We start from the raw sequence: 18,124 nt of genomic DNA, 5'->3' as shown, positions 1-18,124 counted from the left end.
AGGGCATAGGGGTGATGCTTGAATCAACAGGACTGGGTGAATCTGTATGGAGAGTGTGTGATGGGGTGAGAAAGGGCCCAGGACTAAACCCCAGCAAACCCCAAGTTAGGGACCCACACGGAGAACAACAGGGATGTGAGAGGATAAGCCAGAGAGGAAAGAGCAAAATAAGGCGAGTGCACCACCGTCACAGAGCCAGAAGGGCAGTGGCCCAGCAGTTAGCCTGTGCCCTGGGTCCTGCTGCCAGATGCAGACAGTATGCAAGGGGGCCTCAGAGGCCATCTGAGGGCCTCCTCCTTACCTGTGCACAGGTACCTGGTGTGCACTTAGAGCTAGTTAACCTTTCATTAAAACACTTTAAAAGTAAAGAACTAGGGATGGTTCATCTCTGCCAAATGCTGCTGGGAGATGGAACAAGGTGGTCTGCCAGGGCCTGCTGGGTCTACGACATGGCAGCCAGAGGGCCCTCAGAGAGGATGCCTCTATGTGCTGACCATGATGGGTCCCAAATCCCAGTGGCGGAGCAAGGAGGGGTTGGGAGAAGCAGACACTGTGCGTGCAGACGTCTTTTGGGAGAACGTGTGGGCCTGAGGCACTGTACTGTCCTCTAGCCAGGCTCTGCAGAGGGCTGGGCCACCAGGGGAGGCAAGCAGTCAGCCAGACTCAGGCCAGGCTTCTCCAGAGGGGGAAGTGCAGCGAGGAGGCATCGCAGCACCATGGCCGACAAGGGGCCCATCCTCTCGGCCGGCAGCGCTTCCCTGGGGACCGGTCTCACGAGTCGAGTCGTGCTCTGTCCTGCTCCGGAAGCTGCTCTTGCAGCCAGCCGCCCCCCCACCCCAGGGCAGGTTCCGCAGGCCCCACCCCTCTCCTGGCCGCTTATCTAAACCGGAGCAGCCCCAGCAGCTTTCCACAGCCCTGCAGTCTGATCAATCTGCCCCAGTACTGACTTCCTGGAAGTGCAACCCCACCACATGGGGCTGTGCAGACTGACTCTGACCAGCTGCTTGGTTCAGGGGCTGCCAGAGGGCGCTCAGCAGATAGTGGGGGGAAACAAACAGCTGGTGGGTGGGGTGGCAGGCCTGCAGCAAGGGGCCCAGGACGGGCAGGTGGGGGAGGTAAGAGCAGAGGTTGGTGGCCCAGGTGAGGGTGAGCAGGTGCGAGGGTAGGGCCCGTGAAACCGCCCTGAACTGCTGTGGTGTGTGTGCATGTACATATACATGCACGCGTGTATACATATGTGTGTATACATGTATCTGTGCCTGTGATTGCGTCTGTGTGTCTATGTACACGTGCACACGCGTATGTATGTGTGCATGTGTGCGCACCTGCATGTGTTTGTACGTGCATGTGTATATACATACATGTGCATAGATGGGTGGGGTGCTTGTTAAGTTGGGCTCGCCCCAGACAGACTGGCTGAAACCAGCCTGAGCTAGAGGCCGGCTGCCCCTAGGGGAGGGGGCAAGGCGGAAACGCCTCACGGACACACAGGACCCTTTCAAGGGAGGCGCGCCCCCTCCTGCTCTGAATCCAGCTGCTGACTGTAAGGCAAGGATGGTGTGCGCTGGGCACACACTTGGGTTGCTCTCTGCCCATCGGACTCCCCAGCCCGAGGTCGCCGCCGGGAGCAGGGCCTGGGAGCTGCTCTTGGGCGGTGGGGGCCCCTGCAGAGGACTGGCCACCTGGTGAGGAAGGAGGGCGGAGAGTGGGCAGGGGATGCGCGGGCAGGGCAGCGCGGGCCGGGATGGCCATCTCTGCTGCGAAGCCCGAGACCAGGCGGGGCGCTGGTGCTGGAGGGCCGCCCGGGGGTGTGGCGTCCCGGGTGGGGGGCTATCATGGGGCCAGCAGCTGCCTTCCAGGCAGAGAAACCCCGGGCAGAGAAAGGGGAAGGAGGCCCTGGAGCAGGCAGGAACCTGCGGTTGGAGCAGCACCATGGCCCACCCACTGCCCCTGCGGGAGGGGTCCCAGGGTTCAGGGCAGGAGGCAGAGTGGGCAGCCTGGGAGCTGTCCCAGAGGAGGCCCGATGGGCCGTCGGGCGCCCCTGCTCTCAGCCAGCTGGGAGAGGACTGGACATCCCTGGCTTGGTCTCTGTTGGGCGCCATGGGGTCCCAGGGCAAAGGGAGCACGGGGGGAAGGAAGGGGCTGCAGAGCATAGGAGGGCAGAGGCGGGGTCTGTCTGGGGACACCAGGGGTTTACGAGGGGGACTGGGTGGGGGAGCTTGCAGTGAGAGAGCAGGGGCACCGGGACGGCTGGACGCCAGGGATGCCCGCCCCAGGGCACCGGAGTGCGTGCTCTGGACCCATGGCCTCTGTCCGCCGGGCCCCTGGCCTGTGCGGTGGTCACAGATGGAGGGACAGTCCAGAGCCCGGAGAGCATCTGCAGTGCTGGCTGTCTGACCAGAGGACCACAGGCTCCCCGCCCCGGACGTGCCTGCTCGTTCCTGGAAACAGGGCAGCCATCCTTGGGCCGCTCAGAGCGTGCCCCCCGTGGGCTCACTGGCCGGGTGGGGACCGGGTGGCAGTGGAGGCCAGAGGCCGAGGGCAGGCAGGCGGCGTGGCCGCCACGTCCTTCCTGGTGTTTCCAAGCCCGGCGCTCTCCCTCTCTGGCTGCGTCCCACTGACTCCACCGTTTGAGGGGGAAACACGAGCCCGTGCGGGTGACACAGTGGGCGTCCAAAGGTGGCCCATGGAAGCTGGCCTCCCTGCCCCCTGTCTGCAGGCACAGCCAGGCCCTGAGGGCGTCTGCTGAGGCTCTGGCACCCCCTGCCCTCCTGCCCGCACCCTTCCGCGCTCAGCCACATTTGCTGAGTGGGTGAACGAATGAGCGAATGAGGGGCAGGGTGAGCAGGGCGGGTCTCAGAGGCCACGCAGTGGCTTTGTGGAAGGACAGAGGTGGTGGCCACAGGGGCAGGGGCTGGAGGCCTTCCGCAGGAGGGCCCCTGCTGGCCGTGGCGGCATCTGCAGCTGAGCCAGGTGGGGCTGGCGGGCAGGAGGTAGGGTCTAGGAGGGAGGCGGGTGGCAGAGCTGCCAACTGCCGCGTGCCCGCCCGCTGCCCTCCGCCCACACGGGCGAGGACTTGGCTTTCCCTGCCCCTCAAACCACTTCTGTGGTGCCGTCCCCTCTCCGCCTGGCCAGCGGGCAGTGCACGGAGATGAGTCATGGGTCATTCCCGAGGCCCTGCGCTGGCAGCTGGGTGAGTGCCGGGCTTGGCACAGAGCAAGTCTCGGGTTGAGGGCACCTCGGGCCGAAGAGCTGGACTCAGGCAGGCAGCCCCTCCCGTTCCATGCCCCCTGGCTGACCGGCCACCCCATCTGCCCACCTAACGCAGACCCTTCCCCAGCCACGCACCTGTGTCTCTATTTTTATAAACTTTTTATTATGGGAAAGCTCAACTATATATCAAGGTAGGGAGTCTAGTACAGAGAACCCCAGGTCTCCTGCCCCATGAGGATCAACTCCCCGGCTCCTGTCCAATTCCAGCCACTGTGTCACCCAGCCAGTGACACTTGAGTGCACTTCCAGCAGACAAGAGGCCAGCCAAGGTGCCAGGAAGGCGCCCGAGGACAGAGGGCTGATTCCTGGCCTCGTCCCCTTGCCGGCCGATTCCCATTGTCCAGTCACAGAAGGATGCCTTCCCCAGGTGGCTCTCCCCAGGTGGCGGGCAGTCGGGCCCACGAGGCCGCATCTGGCCATGGCTCTGGTCTGTGGATCCCACCGCCGGGTCCCCTGAGGGGCTGTGAGGCTGGGGGCAGAGCCGGGGGCCTGGGCTCATCTACTGCCCCTGAGAGAGAGAGAGAGAGAGAGAGAGAGACCAATCTGCAGGGAGACAAAGGGAGCGAGGCTGGGAAGAACCAGGCCGGCGTGGGGGGTGGGGGGCGCGGTGGGGGCAGATCCAGCAGAGAAGGGCTCCTAGAGGCCAGCGGCTGCCGGGTGGGGTGACGGGGGGACGAGGGGCAGCCCAGACAGGAAGGGTCTGTCCCCTGCCTCTCCCGGCCTTCCTCTGGGGAGCTGAGGCTGGTCTGAGGGCTCAGGGGGAACCCCGGGCCCAGGGCCTGCGGGGGAGAAGCAGCCCGCCCAGTGCGAACAGGGCCGGCAGCGGTTCAGGAGTGGCTGGCGCGAGGACCCGGGACAAAGCTGAAGGGACTGCGAGGAAGAGCAGGCGAGCGGCCCGGGGCAGGGCTGCCGGCCAGCGGGAGGAGAGCAAGGGGGATGCCGCCGCGGACGGCGGACGACCTGCACCGGCCACCTCCTCTCCCTCCCCCTGCCGTGTCCCCGTGCCCCTCAGTTTCCTGAGGGCTGTGCCCCCATCCTCCTCCACTCCCCGCGTGGCATCCTGCAGTCACCCCCGCCTTGCCCCACTGTGGTGACAGCAGGGGCAGGTGACAGGGCCCCCAGGCTGGCTTTTGGCCAAACCAGCGGGAGGTGGGAGGGATGTTTCCCAGGCCTGGTTTCTGAGAAGAGGGGAACAGAAAGTGCCTGCAGTGACAGAAGTCCACGCCTTCTCTCTCAGCTTCGCAGGGATGCCAGGCCCAAGGCTGATCCTAGGGCCCTCGGGTCCCCCCGCTCCAGGCCAGGCGCCTGGGCCAGGGTGAGGCAAGTGAGGCCTCGGCCCGGCACATCTAAGGGGCCCCACGGAAATCAGTAATCAAGATAAACTGTCCTTCAGTGCAATATTTTAATATATCAGAGATAATGCAGAATCCACGAAGAACAAAGAATCAGCATACTAGATTAAAGGCAGAGCAGAGCGGTGGGACCGGCATTCCTTTGCCTCAGGCTGAGAGGCCCGATGGAAGACCAGCCTCCACCCGGCCCGTCAGGCTCTGGAGGTGCCTGCTGCACAGGGTCTCCCTCCGCCTGCACCAATGGCCACATCTCCCTTCGGGCAGTCAAGCTCCCCTGTCCGCCCAGCTGTTCTGGGGTTTGTGCAAGAGAGGTTGTCGGCTCCATCTCCCGCCTTCTGTTCCCAGTGCCCAGACAGGCGTTGCTCGCGCCCTTCCATCTTCCAGGAAGCCCCTCCCCCTCTCCGCTCCTCCCACCTTCCAGGTCCAGCTCCAGGGCCTCCTCCTTCAAGAAACCTCCAGGTCCTGACCTGCCCTCTGTGAAGCCTCGCAATGTGAGCGCACGCTCCCCCCGTGCTGGGTATGCCCACCTGGCCCATCTCCCCTGCCCCCGCCCCCCCGCCAGCCGAGTCCAGCACGTTTGCCCACGTGTGGGGTGGCGAGGGTGGGCACAGAAGAGGGGCAGACCGTAGTGTAGAGTGAGGTCAGGGTGGACACAGAGTGTATGCAGCCTGGGGAGGACAGCCTGGGTGGGTCAAGACCCTTGGCCAGTGGCCACACTGCCCGGCTCAGGGCACCCCACCTGAGTGTCCTCAGGGTCCTTCGTCCTCTTTCTTGGCCAGGGTCCTGAATCCCCCACTCTCAGGGCTTTGTCCCCTCCTGGACCCTGACGGCAGGGGCCTCGCTGTCACCCAAGGTGAGGAAGCTGGGGCTCCCGGAAGCAGTGAGGTTTCCGGGTGGCGGTGCGGTCGGGGCCCTGGGCCACACCCACAGCCTCCGCTGGAGTGATTCCGCCTCCTGGGGGGCACTTCCCTCAAAGGGAGGCTCACCTAGATAGGGTAGTGATGCCAATTTCCACCCTTGTGAGCATCTCCCAGCTGCAGGTGTTGCCAGCAGCCTTTTTCTCTCAAACCCCAAACGTTCGGAGGGGCGGGGGGCTGGGAGGCAGGGGCAGGAGAGACCCTCCTTCAGACCTGCGCCTGGACCACCACCACCCACGGGCCTGCCACGTGGGCTCCCTAGCAGGTGCAAAGCAGGAGAGGAGGGTGCTGGGATGAGACGTGGGGGGCTCTGTCTGAGCCTGAGCACCAAGGCTCCGGGGGCTCCACGGTGGGTGCCAGCAGCGGGGTCCTTCCCAGTCTTTCTCTGAGGAGGGTCCTTTATGGTTTTGAGGCCAGCCGGCAGCGAGAATGGGCCAGGCCTCTCGGAGCCCCGGGGATCCAGTGGGACTTGAGGAAAGGACCCGGCCCCCCGCCGAGCAGCCCCAGCTCCCTCCACTGGGAGGGAGCTGGCCGAAGGGCCAGTAGATGGAAGGGCCGTGGGGCAGGGAGGTGGGGAGAGATGCTCCATTCCACTCCAGGCCGACAGGGCTCTGAGCCTGCGGCCACTCCTGTTTACAGAGCGCCTGCTATGGGCCAAGAATCTGCTTGTTCCTTGGCGCTGGCCACCCGGTTGGATTCTCCGGTTGGGGCCCCTGCTGACCGGTGAACGGGATTTGTTGAGGCCCTACTATGCGCGAGAGTGGGTGAGGTCCCAGCCACCGGCCAGAACAAGGACACAGGAGACATTCAGGGGAAGCCCTGTGGAGGATGCCAGGCAGGGTGGGGAGCTAGGGAGGGGCCGGGGGAGGAGGCTGGGGAGACTGGGGGTTGGGGGATGGGCAGAGAGCAGGCAAGGCAGGGGAGGAGCCCACGGCGGGACCCTCAGGCCTGGGTCTGGAGGGTGGAGCCCGGGCCCTCCTCAGAGGCCTCTGGGCAGGGTCCCTGGTCCCAGGCTTAGGAGGCCTGGGCCAGCCACTCCCCTTCTCGGGGCCTCAGTTTCCATCTGTGGAGACGGGCAGGGCTGGGGTCGGAGCTCTCCCAGCCCCTCGCAGTCTGTGCAGAGAGAGGTGCTGAGGCCAGGTGCTGCGGGACCCAAGAGGAGGGCTGCGTGGCCCGGAGGTGGGCTCTGCAGGGGCGGGAGTAGCCCTTTGAGCAGGGTCTCCCAGCCCTGAGCTCAGAGTGGGGAGAAGAGAACGCCCCAGAAGGGCCTGGCGGAGTGGGGGAGAACACTCTAGACCAGGGGAAGGGACCGTCTGGAAAGAAGGCGCCTGCGGAGGTGGGTGTGACGAGGTGCAGCTGGTGGAGGAGAGGGACGAGTCGCGGCTGGAGCCGAGCGCAGGAAGCCCAGGAGGGCCGCGGTCTCGCCGTCAGTGTCAGCGTGGGCGTAGTGCGTGCGAAGGTGCAGGGCCTTCCTGCCAGCATGCCGGGGTGGGGTGTGGACACCGACTGCAGCCCCGGGGCTCAGCCCTGGGAAAGGCTCAGCGCCGTCCGGAGAAGCCAGAGACGACGGGGAGAGAGGATGCCTCCCCGCCGCCTGGTGGTCTGGACTCGCCAGCTCGGGCCACCTCCAGAGCAGGTGCCCTGTCTTAGCAAGCACGCTGCTCCTCTGGAGGTGTTGACACAGGCGGCCTCTGGCACCCCACTTCCTCTCCCAGAAACTTCCCCAGGCAGCCCTGGAGTGGGGCTGGTGCAGGTGGTGGGGAGCCACGTCACCCCCACTCTGCTGTCATCAGCACACCCACCGCCTGCCAGCTTTAAGGAGGGGTACAGTCAGGGGGACCGGCTCACCTCAGCCCTGCTTCCCCACCACCCCCATCAGGCAGCACCTGCGTAGGCTTCGGCAGCTCAGGAGGAAAACCAAGGCTGACTGCAGGTCAGTGCCAGCAGGTCAGTGCCCCTGGGGCCAGGGGTCTCAGAGCGGAATGAGGGCTGGGATGGGATCTCAGCAGGTGAGGGCTGGGATGGGGTCTCAGCAGGTGAGGGCTGGGATGGGGTCTCAGCAGGTGGGGGCTGGGATGGGGTCTCAGCAGGTGGGGGCTGGGATGGGGTTTTGAACCTCAGCAGAGTGTCCTGATGGAGGAGATCTGCAGGAGGTGATGGTCTAGAAAGGGGGCATGAGCGCGGACAGCAGTGCAAAAGAACTTAGGGTGTCTCCCAGGGCCTGGACTCCCACCTCATTCAAGTCTCTGAAATGTATCCGTGGGTTGAGACAAGCATCTGAAGCTGGAAGAGGAGGTATCTGAGTGGGGTTTTCCTAGCACGGTGAGCGCTGCTTTGTGAAACTGGTCCTGGATTCTGGGCTATTTCTAAAGTGGGGTCCCAGCTCCAGAGGTCTCTATGGTGCCCAGGCAACGGGGGTCTGCGCCCACTCTCTGCCCCAGATCCCATTCAGGGAGTCCGCGGGGTTCCTTGGGGGCCCAGCAGGGAGGGCTGGAGGGAGGCTGCGTTGTGCTCGGACCTCCCAAACATGACCAGACTTATCTCCAGGTGACAGCAAAGGTATTTCAGCGCATAATCAGAGGGTGGCTTCCTACATCTTGTAGGGGAAGCTGACTGATCTCACTGTCACCCCTGGAGCAGGAAGCGACACCCCTGAGGTACTCCTACCCCTCGGGCCAGCCTCCCCCAGCAGGAACTGACAGAGGGCCCATAACAGCCGAGCGCTCTGAGCCCCGGCCGTGCTGCAAGGGGCCCCAGCCGCCACAGGGCAATGGCTGCACAGTGTCTGTTGGAGGTGACAGGTCTGTACATCCAAGCAGGAGGCCAGCTGGGGTTCCTGTTCTCCACAGAGGGCCCCATGCCCTCACCTGGCACAAGCAGGGACCTGAACTGGTTGCCGTGCCTTCTGGGGACCCCATGCTATTTGAGCTGGACCTTGGGACTTGACTCCCCAAACTTTTTTCACCCTAAAGGACAGAGATGAGGTGCCATGACCAAGGCATTTCCTCAAAGTCTCGTGTGCACCCTGAGACTCTTGCAAAGTTGGTGTCCTTCTCCCTGACAGTTAGTGTGTTTTATTATAAAAGGGAAAATTGGAAGACTGCAGTTAGATTTTTTAACTTTCCTGCACAAAATATTGGGCCACACTGAGGCTACATTGGAAGTGATACGCCCCCGGGTGTGTGGACTGGGGCCCAGACCATAGGCAGCCGTCTGAGTGGAGGGTCTCAAGGGAGGGGACAGGCCTGCCTCCTTCTTCTCCCGCCCAGGCAGTGCCCTGGGCTGTGGGTGATCCAGAAGCGACAGCAACCATCCACTGCTGCAGGCACCACTGGCCAGAGTAGAGAGGGGTAGGCCCTGGACCCAGCTCAGGTGGGGAGATGGCACGGAGGACCCCCTGTGGCAGCTGGGCCCGCAGAATCAGGGGATATTCCCAGGAGGCTCCGAGGGTTCCAGGCTGCGGGTGCCACACAGAGCTGGCCTGGCTGCGGCCAGCAGGGCAGGCGGACAGGAAGCGAGGATCCCAGCAGTTGTTCCAGTGGGTTCTAATTCAGCAGAGATGGAATGGGATAATTGGTGGAAGACTTCTGTTCTGGCTACAGTCTGTGCTCCTGCCTCCCTAGTGGACTGTGGCCTGGAGGTTCCCAGGGGGCCGTGGCTGAGGAAATGGGCACCCCATGCCAGACACCAGTGAACCTGACACTGCAGTCACTGGGCTCTGGATGATTCTTCCCTTCCTGTGTGGGGAGGGGGCGGGTGGAGCAGAACCCACCAACCTGGCTGTGGGCCCTTCCCTGAGTGGACTGAAGCCCCTTCCCTACCTCACCTGAAGGTCAGTGAGCCCCCAAGAGGGCCTGTGCTCATGGGGGAAGAAAGGCCACTCCCGCCCCACCCCTCCAGGCCCTTCCAGCCAGAGAAACAAAGGTGGGGGGATGGGAGGGGGTCTGGTGGGCATGCGCCACTCACGCATGCGTGCTCCGTGGTCCCGCATGTTTGACACCAGCACCCCTGGGTGCTGCCGGCTCAGGGTGAAGCCAGAGCCTGAACTTTGCACCATCTGCCACGGCCCAGAATGTCCTACCACTGACCCCACCCACCTCCACCCTGGTGAGCTGATCCCAGCAGTCCCAGGCTGTGTCATGGAGCATGTCCAGGGGAGCAAGAGGCGTGGAGGGTGAGGCCACGTGGGTGCTTCTGATCATGACAGGGTGTACGACGCCCAGTGCCACCCTAAGGCCGGCTCTGAGCCACGGGTCTGCACCCAGAGGAGCAGGGCTGCCCTCACGGCCCTGGCTGTAGGGAGCCCAAGGGGACTCCTGACCCCAGGGGAGCCTCAGGCCGATCTAAGTGGGACCTCAGGGCAGAGAGCTGGGGAGGGTCTTGGAGGGAGGCTGGCGCGTGGGGTGGCCCCAGCCACTGTGCCATCAGGAAGAGGATAAAGCACTGGAGGGAGGGAGGAGGGAGGAGGGAGGAGGGAGAGAGGGAGGAGGGAGACGGAGTTCTGGAGTTTTCTGGAGAGCTGGTTGACTGAGCCACGGACCCCGCTGTCCTGAACCTCAGCAGCCAGGAAAGGCCAGGTGGGGCAGGTGCCGGCCCTCCGAGGTGCAGGTGTGGATCAGACTCGGGCACCACCTGCAGCTGGGTTTGCCGAGCGGGTGGAGGGGGCAGCAGGCGGCTCTGGGCTTTGTCCTTGGCCTGTCTTGGAGCTGCCTCTGAGCGTCCCCCCACCCTGTGAGAATGGTACTGGGTCTGGGCCGAGGCTGGCAGAGTTGGGGTGGCTGGGACTGGAGGTGGACGGTGGGCTCCCGCCTTCCTTTCTGCCCAGCGGCAGGCAGGTCCCTGCAGGCGAGGGCTCGGGAGAGGGGAAGGGGGGCTGGGTCCCGCCCGGGGCCGGCGCACTGTGCGCCCCGGGCCCGCGGGCCTCCGAAGGCCTTGGTTCCCCACCCATTAAGCGGGTGGGGGGTGGCCTGGAGGGTGCCTCAGAGCTCCTTTTGGTTTTTTCTTTGGGAAGGTGGCCTGGGGGCTCCTGACTGCGGGGTGGGTGCTCACCGCCTGCAGCCCTGGCCGGAGGTGGGCGGGCCCAGGCCCCCCTCCCTGCCTGCGTGCCTCACGGCCTGCTCCCTCCTGCAGCCCCAGGACCATGAACAACAGTACCTGCAGCTCCAGGGAGCTCCCCGGGCCCCAGGTGGCCAAGTACGTCTTCTTCACCTACATGGGCGGGCTGCTGGCGCTGGGTCTGCTGCTCAACGGCCTGGCACTCTGGGTGCTGTGCTGCCGCCTGCTGCGCTGGACAGAGACCCGCATCTACATGGCCAACCTGGCCGTGGCTGACCTCTGCCTGCTGTGCGCCCTGCCCTTCTTTCTGCACTTCCTGAAGAGCACCACAGACACGCCACTCTGCCAGCTCTCCCAGGGCATCTACCTGGCCAACAGGTACATGAGCATCAGCCTGGTCATGGCCATCGCCGTGGACCGCTACGTGGCCGTGCGGCACCCACTCCGAGCCCGCGGGCTCCGCTCCCCACGCCAGGCCGTGGCCGTGTGTGCCACGCTCTGGGTGCTGGTACTCGGCTCCCTGGTGCTCCACTGGTCCCTGGACATGCAGGACGGCGGCTTCTGCTTCTCCAGCCACTCCGGGCAGACTTCCTACACCGTGGTCTTCTTGCTGCTGGGCTTCTACCTGCCGCTGGCCGTGCTGGTCTTCTGCTCTCTGCAGGTGGTGACCGCCCTGGCCCGGAGGCCAGCCGCCGACGCAGGCCAGGCGGAAGCCACCCGGAAGGCCTCCGGCATGGTCTTGGCGAACCTGGCCGTGTTCGTGGTCTGCTTCCTGCCCTTACATGTGGTGCTGACTCTGAGCACGGCCATGGGCCTGCACACCTGTGCCATCCGTCTTGCCCTCCAGATCACTAGCAGACTCTCAGATGCCAACTGCTGCCTCGACGCCATCTGCTACTACTTCATGGCCAAGGAGTTCCAGGAAGCATCTGCGCTGACCGCCCTCCCCGCCAGAGCCAAGGCCCGCAAGAGCCAGGACTCTGTGTGTGACCTTGGCCTAGGAGACGGGCCACGGGCTCCTGGGAGGCAATGCCGAGGCGGGGACCTGTGAGCAGCTATGAGGGGTTCCGGGATCGGGCTGGGGGCACTCTCACGAGGCCCAGGTGGGCAGAACAGCCCAGGCACGGAGCCTGGGGAGGAGACACCCCTACCCCTGGGGCCAAAGAGGGGCAGGGAAGAGGGCAGGAGGATGAGGCCTGAGCGAGGCCAGCGCCAGGGGCCCTGGGTGGGGCTGCACATCTGTTGCACCCAGAGCCTGGTACATCTGGGGTGCTGGGGGGTGGGGCCTTCTGGGTACTGTGAAGCTCTGATGGCCAGCTTTCTGCTGCTGCCCCACAGGGGCCGGAATAAAGCTCTCCACCAAGGCTCTGTGTGTGCCACCCACACTCATATGGTGGGAGGTGGGGGGCCTGGGGGCATCTTCCCAGGTAACTTTCTAGAGCTTTCCACTTGGGGGGCTCTCCTCAGGCCCCGCCACCTGCCACCACTCCCCATCCGTCTGGAGTTCTGGCAGGGCTGTTGGCAGTTCCTGGAGGGGCCACGCTGGCCGCCATGGAGGGCTGGTTCTCATCTGCCTTGTCAGTCCCGGGCCCGGGCCATGCCGAGTGTAGGCAACTGGTCCTGAGCTCCCAGTCCAAGTGTAAGGAGGGGCGGAGGGGACAGTTGACTTCTGTGTCTGGCAGGTGACACGAGCGAGCGTCTGTAAGGGCCAGAGGTGGGAGGGGCCCCATGAGCCATCTTGTGCCTCAGCCTGGGGCGTTAGGAGGCCCTGTGGACAGAGACAGTCTCAGGAATAGAGAAAAAGTGAGAGATGGGAGAGAATGAGAGTCAGATGAGGAGAAAGCAAGAGGGAATGGGGGTGGTGAGAGAGCCTGGGGGTGGGAAGTGTGGAGGAAAGAAAGGGGGAGCGGGGACAGAAGACAACAGGGGGAGAGTGACAGGGACAGGAGGAGAGAGGGACAGGCCAGAGACGAGAGTGAGGAAGACACTGAGCAGAGCGAGAAGGGGCATCGAGGAAGGCGAGGAGAGAGCACGAGGGCGGAGCCGGAGAGGAGGGAGAGAGGGAACAACCGGCAGGGAGGCGACAGGTCAGCCTGGTCCCCCCCGAGGCGCCAGGCCCTCGCGCTCTCCTGCAGGCCGGGAGCCCCAGCGGCTGGCCTGGGAGCCCTTCTGATCCCTCAGAGGGTCCCCGAGAGTGGGTGGGGGTCCTGGATCCTCGAGGGAGGACCAGGGGCCAGCTCTGCCTGCCACAGGAGTCTGGGGACCCCACGCCTAGGGCCGCCGGAGGATGGACCTTACAAGGGGCCACGTGGCCTGGGCAGACAGGGTAACTGGGCAGAGGTGCGGACCGGCAAAGGTCCTGGGCTGAGTGGAAGCCTTGGGTGGAGAGGCCCAGAAAGGACCCCCCACAGAGCCCCCTGCCTGGAAGGATGCCACGGTCCATGCCCAGGCACAAGGCCAAGGGCTGGGGCCCCTCGTCCCACGGGGCAGGGGAGGGGAGGTGGTGGGTCCACAGGCTGGAGGGGGCCTTGGTGGAGCCCCCTGAGGTTAGGGGAGGGGCACCCTGACCCAGGTTGTTTGGGAGCCCTGGGGCTGGCACTGGAGGTCGGGGGGAGAGAGGGAGAGAAAGATGGAGGAGCTGGGGGAGGGGAAGAGAAAGGCGGCGGCACCTCCATCCCTGGCCCAGGTGAAGTTCAACCCAGCCGGGGCAGTCCTGGCCCCTGAGCCCGCTGAAGCTCCCACCATCTTCCCGCCCCCTCCCAGGCCGCTGGCCTCGGTGTCTGTGGCCACTGCCCCCGGGAACGACTCCAGTGGCTGCAGTACAGGCAGGAGTGTCCTGTCCGGGTGATGACCAGTGCCTCCGTCTGCCTCCTCGTGGCTCTGGGTCTGCCCTCAACGGCCCGGCGCGCTGTGTTTCTGCCACTGCCGGAGTAGGTGGACAGAGACCTGCATCACCTGGTCAACCAGGTGGTGGTGACCACCCGCTGCTGCTGAGCTGGACGGATCCTGCCCCCAGGGCCGGGAGGTCGGGCCGGGAGGCCGCCCCGTGCAAGGTCCTGCAGAGTGTCTCCTAGGTCAGCACCTACAGGAGCAGGTGCGTCATTTCAGCACGGCCTGAGGGGAAGCTCCGGGGGACCCTGCTAGGCCCAGATCGTCATGGATCTCAGGATGTGTCCACTCCACTGGGGCCAGAGGGCCTGGCTTGGAACCAAATGACTGGATCAGCACAAACACCTGCACTAAGAAGCCCAGGAAGGCGACCATCCTGAGGACTCGTGCTAGAGCCCGGAACCCCCCAACTGGGGCCGGGGCAGTAGCGGTGGGTTCCCCTGACAACCTCAGGTGGCCAGGTGACCAGAAGAAGGATCGGGAGGCCCAGGCCCCTCGTTGGCCTCCGCCGCCACACAGGGAGATTTGTTCATGCAGAATGAGGGCGGACAGGCCGCAGGCAGGGCAGTGTCCCAGGCTAGACCTGCTTTCCTGCCTGGCCACCAGCCTCAACCTGAGGGAGACAGACTTCTTGGCACTGAAACAAAGCAGCAGGGCCCTGGACCTGCAGGGTGGTCAGCGTGGCCTGCTGGTAAAACCCCCTCTGCCCATGCAGGTGCCCCACCCATGGCCTGGCCTCGGGGTCTTCCGCTGCCAGGAGGTCCAGGCTCACCTGGCTGCCCCAGCCACGCTGACCACCGGCAGCAGTTCACCTGCCCCCTCCCGCACTTGCTCTGATGAGGTGGTGGGTACCTCTGGCCCCTGGGCACACTGCTCTGGGCCCAGGCACAGGGATGCTTCAGATGGCCCGTCAGCGGGCTCCTCAGAGAGGCTGTTTATGTGGCCCAGGCTGGTGGCAGCATCAGTGCCCTTGGCCGCTGCTCCAGTGCCGAGGAGGTCAAGAGCAGCTGTCCTGTCCCTGGCTCAAGTGCAGAGCTTCTCGTGGTGCCAAGAGCACGGCCACAGCCCCTGCCCCCGTCTCCTCTTGGGGCTGCCTGCTGGCCAGAGTGGCAGCTGGCCGGCAGAAGGAGGTGTGGCCCTGGCCCGGCATCGCCCCCTCTGGAAACTGCAGGGCATGAAGTCTGCCCCACGGGGTCCAGTCCTGACCACCAGTGGGCGGGGAGGGAGTGCCTGAAGGGGGCACCGCCATGTCATCATGAAGAGGTAGCACCTTGGAAGACAACCCTGAGCTGCGAGTGACCCCTGCAGGGCCAGACCCGAGTTGACTTATTCATCAGCAAGGAGAGATAAAACCAGCCCCGTGACAGGCACTGGACCCCAAAACGTGCACCCCGGAGCCTCAAGGGCTGCGTTCTGAGGCCTTGCATGAGGGAGCGGGGAGGAGAGAAGCTGGGAAGTGGGCCAGATAGGATCATGGGGCCTTGTAGGGGAATCGGGGCTCCATGGGTGCTCTGAAGGTGGGGGAGCGTTCGTGTCAGAGGAGCCGGAGGCGCTCTTTATGCGGGCCTCTCCTCGTGCTGCTCTGGGGGGTCCAAGGGAGGGATGGCCAGGACCAGGGTGGCCAGGCCAGACGTTGGCCAGGATGAGGGCTCCGACCGTGATGAGGGGCAACACGGGACTCAGTGGGCCACTCTAGAGGGGCGTGGCTAAGGAGGAAGAAAGGGGGCCCCCAGGAGTCGCGGTGTCCTGGTTCCAATGCGGAGGGGTGTGATGTGAGGGCCGGAGGAAGCAGGCAGCAGGCAGAGGCAGCGGAGTGACCTTCCGTAACCAGGAGGGCGCTCTCTGGAGAACAGCGGGGCGGGATTGCCCAGGGGTCACGCTAGGTTCTGTCTCTTCTCAAGGACACGCCGGACCCCACCCCCACCCCTGCAGGTACCGGTTCTGTAGTCTTTGCGCCTCACACACTGGACTGGAGGCCGGAATCGCTGTCCTTGGCGATGCTCAACTTGCTGGTCCCAGCCCGGCGCCCCGCACAGGTCAGGGACAGGCTAGACAGGACAGCCCTGGCGGGCGGGGCCGGAGCTTCGGCGAGGGGGCGGGGCCAGGTCCCCGGAGCCGCCCACGTCCCCGCCGCTCCAGGTTCCGCCCCTCGGCGCCAGGCCCGGCCCAAGCCCAGGACCCCGCCCCTTAGCGCCCCGCCCCACCGCCCCCCTCCTTTCCTAGGAGGTTCCGCGCCCCGTGGGGCTGGGGGCCTCTGGGGCAACCCCTCTTCCCTCCCCAAAGACGGTTCAGGCTCCAGGAGAAGAGCCGGGCGGGGGGGTGCGGCTCCCGGCGCTGGTGGGGAGGGGGAGGAGGGCCGGGGCTTTGCCTGCCCCTCGCCTGCCTCTCACTACGCAGCTGTGTCCAGCTCTGCTTAAGGTTTTAAGTTAATTTACGAAGGGAATGTGAATTCTGCACTGCGACCCAGATGAACAGGGTGAGGATAGCATGCTCAACAGAGACCCAGCGGGGGGCACACAGGCAGCTCGGGTCATGGGTCCGTCCTGCCTGCCGCTGTCCCTCGGCCCTAACTCCTTCCTGTAGGACTGTCCCAGTCTGCCGAGGCCGGTGGGGCACTGTAACGGAACACCACAGGCTGGGTGGTTTGTAAACAGAGCCCCGACGTCAGTACCCACTTGGTCCGGGTGCCGGCGTGGCCGGGTTCTGGTGGGGCCGGCTCCTGGTTCCCAGACCACCGTCTTCTGCTGGGTCCTCACATGGTGGAAGGGGTGCGGGAGCTCCCCGGCATCTCTTTCATAAGGGCGTTAATCCCGTCCCTGAGGGCTGCACTGTCGTGACCTAATCAACCCCCGAAGGTCCCACCCAGCTGCCGGAGTCCAGCTCCAGCGAGTCCAGGGATACCTGAGGGATGGATAGCGTCGGCGAAGGAAATAAATCTATTACACTTCTTAAAGTATCAGCATTTCATGTTTCTCTCTCTCATCCTCTCCTTTATTGTTTACAATCACAGGTTTATATGTTATAGTTGATTACATTACCAGGTACGTGGCCAAACAACCTTAGCACAATCAAATCTCAAAATATTCTACAAAGATTTTTAAAAAAAATATCCCCTAGTTTCTAGATGTCCTATTAAAATATTTCCCCAAGTTCCCATTAATCACAGGTTATTTCTTAGTAACCAAGCCAAGCAGTTATATGATTATTTTAATTGTAAAAGTTGGAGCTACTTGTTCCTATTTCTCTTCTTGCATGGGCAACCTTTTACAATGGTTCCACGAAACTATTTACAATATACCCTGCATGCTCTTTCTCGTTGTTTCCTTCAACTGAGACAGTGTTTTTCTCCCTATCCTAGCAACCAATTCTGCTCCAGTCATTTGCTTTTTTATAATTAATCTTCCTTTATAATAGAACCATAAATTTCCTATGTCATCAGGAACTCCGGCCCATGGCCATAACTCCATACTAGAGGGTGTTTTTCATAAAAACATCCCCTTAGTACCAGGCTCTTAATTCTTTACCTATTTCCCCGGGGCTTTAGTGGGTACTTCCCATTCTGTGGTAGTTTCAGGAGGGAGAGTCCTAGAGGAATTTTTCTTTCACGTGGAGCAACATCCCCCCAAAATTGCCCCTATATGTAAATTTATTATCATAAAACATAACAACAGAGCTGTAGTCCACCTTCCTGGCATGGCGCTGCCTTGCAGTTTCGCCTTCCGTTGCTTCATGACTTTGTCATGGTGCAATGGCTCCAGGATGGCTTCCAACACCCAGCACCATCCCATCCGGCATTAGGATTCCAACATAGGAATTGTGGGGACACACAGACATTGTGACCATAGCAAGGGGCAAGTGATTTGACTTAGGTAATCACCTAGAGCTTGCCTGGCACATAGTATCACAAAGTGCTGGTGTCTATTAGGAACTTCCAAGCCCCCCTAGATGAGAACCACTTTGTTAGTGAGAAGTGCCACCCAAGAGAAACAAAACTGAGACCTGGGCCCCTGCCCTCTCCCCTCCCTGCATCCCGGCCAGCACACACGCAAGAACGCCCATGTCCCCTTGCCTTTCCTACCACCTCCAAATTTTACACCCCAGCTGCCCTGTCCTCAGCCTGCCATAGCCTCTGGAACCCTCCCACCTTTTCCCTGTTGGCCTCAGCTGGGAGCCCAGTGTGCCAGGGCCAGCAGGCTCTGACCTGCCCTTAGGATAGCCTGAGGTCCCTCAGTCCAGAGCGTAGTCCCGCAGCCTGGCTGCCTGAGTGCAGATTCAGGTGGCTTCCTTACCAGCCTCAGTGTTCTCTCAGCCTCAGTGTTCTTGCCTGTATCCTGGGATCCTTGGATCCAGGGTCACCTCTAACATTTGTAGGGCCAAGGACATGAGTACAGGTGAGACCCAGGCACGTCCAAGTATTGAACTTACCCCCGAACCCTCGGAGTCTGGCCTTAGTTCCCAGCCCAGGTCCCCAGCCCTGGAGACCACAGGGGGTCCAGGGCTGAGGAGCTGCCCCATCCCTGGCAGGGCTCCCCGGGAACCTGAGCCCTATCCCCATCTTCAGGGTCTGGCCAGGGCTCCTGGGGGTGATTCCCTGGCTGGGAATGATGGGGTCAGGGTGGCCTCCCTCAGGCACCCCTT

The 18,124-nt window shown here is 63.4% G+C and overlaps 1 protein-coding gene across 1 annotated transcript; it reads left to right on the top strand.

Annotated features, from left to right (window-relative positions):
* Positions 1–10,682: 10,682 nt before the first annotated feature.
* Positions 10,683–11,943, top strand: GPR35 (G protein-coupled receptor 35; the record flags this gene model as incomplete). The annotated part of the gene is made up of 1 exon (XM_079709792.1): positions 10,683–11,943. The coding sequence occupies one exon, from the start codon at positions 10,683–10,685 to the stop codon at positions 11,646–11,648; it is 966 nt and encodes a 321-aa protein (XP_079565918.1). The 3' UTR covers positions 11,649–11,943.
* Positions 11,944–18,124: the final 6,181 nt, after the last annotated feature.

Source organism: Hyperoodon ampullatus, assembly GCF_949752795.1.
Source record: "Hyperoodon ampullatus genome assembly, chromosome: 8".
Lineage (NCBI taxonomy): Eukaryota > Metazoa > Chordata > Mammalia > Artiodactyla > Ziphiidae > Hyperoodon > Hyperoodon ampullatus.
This window is presented reverse-complemented; position numbering and strand designations above follow the sequence as displayed.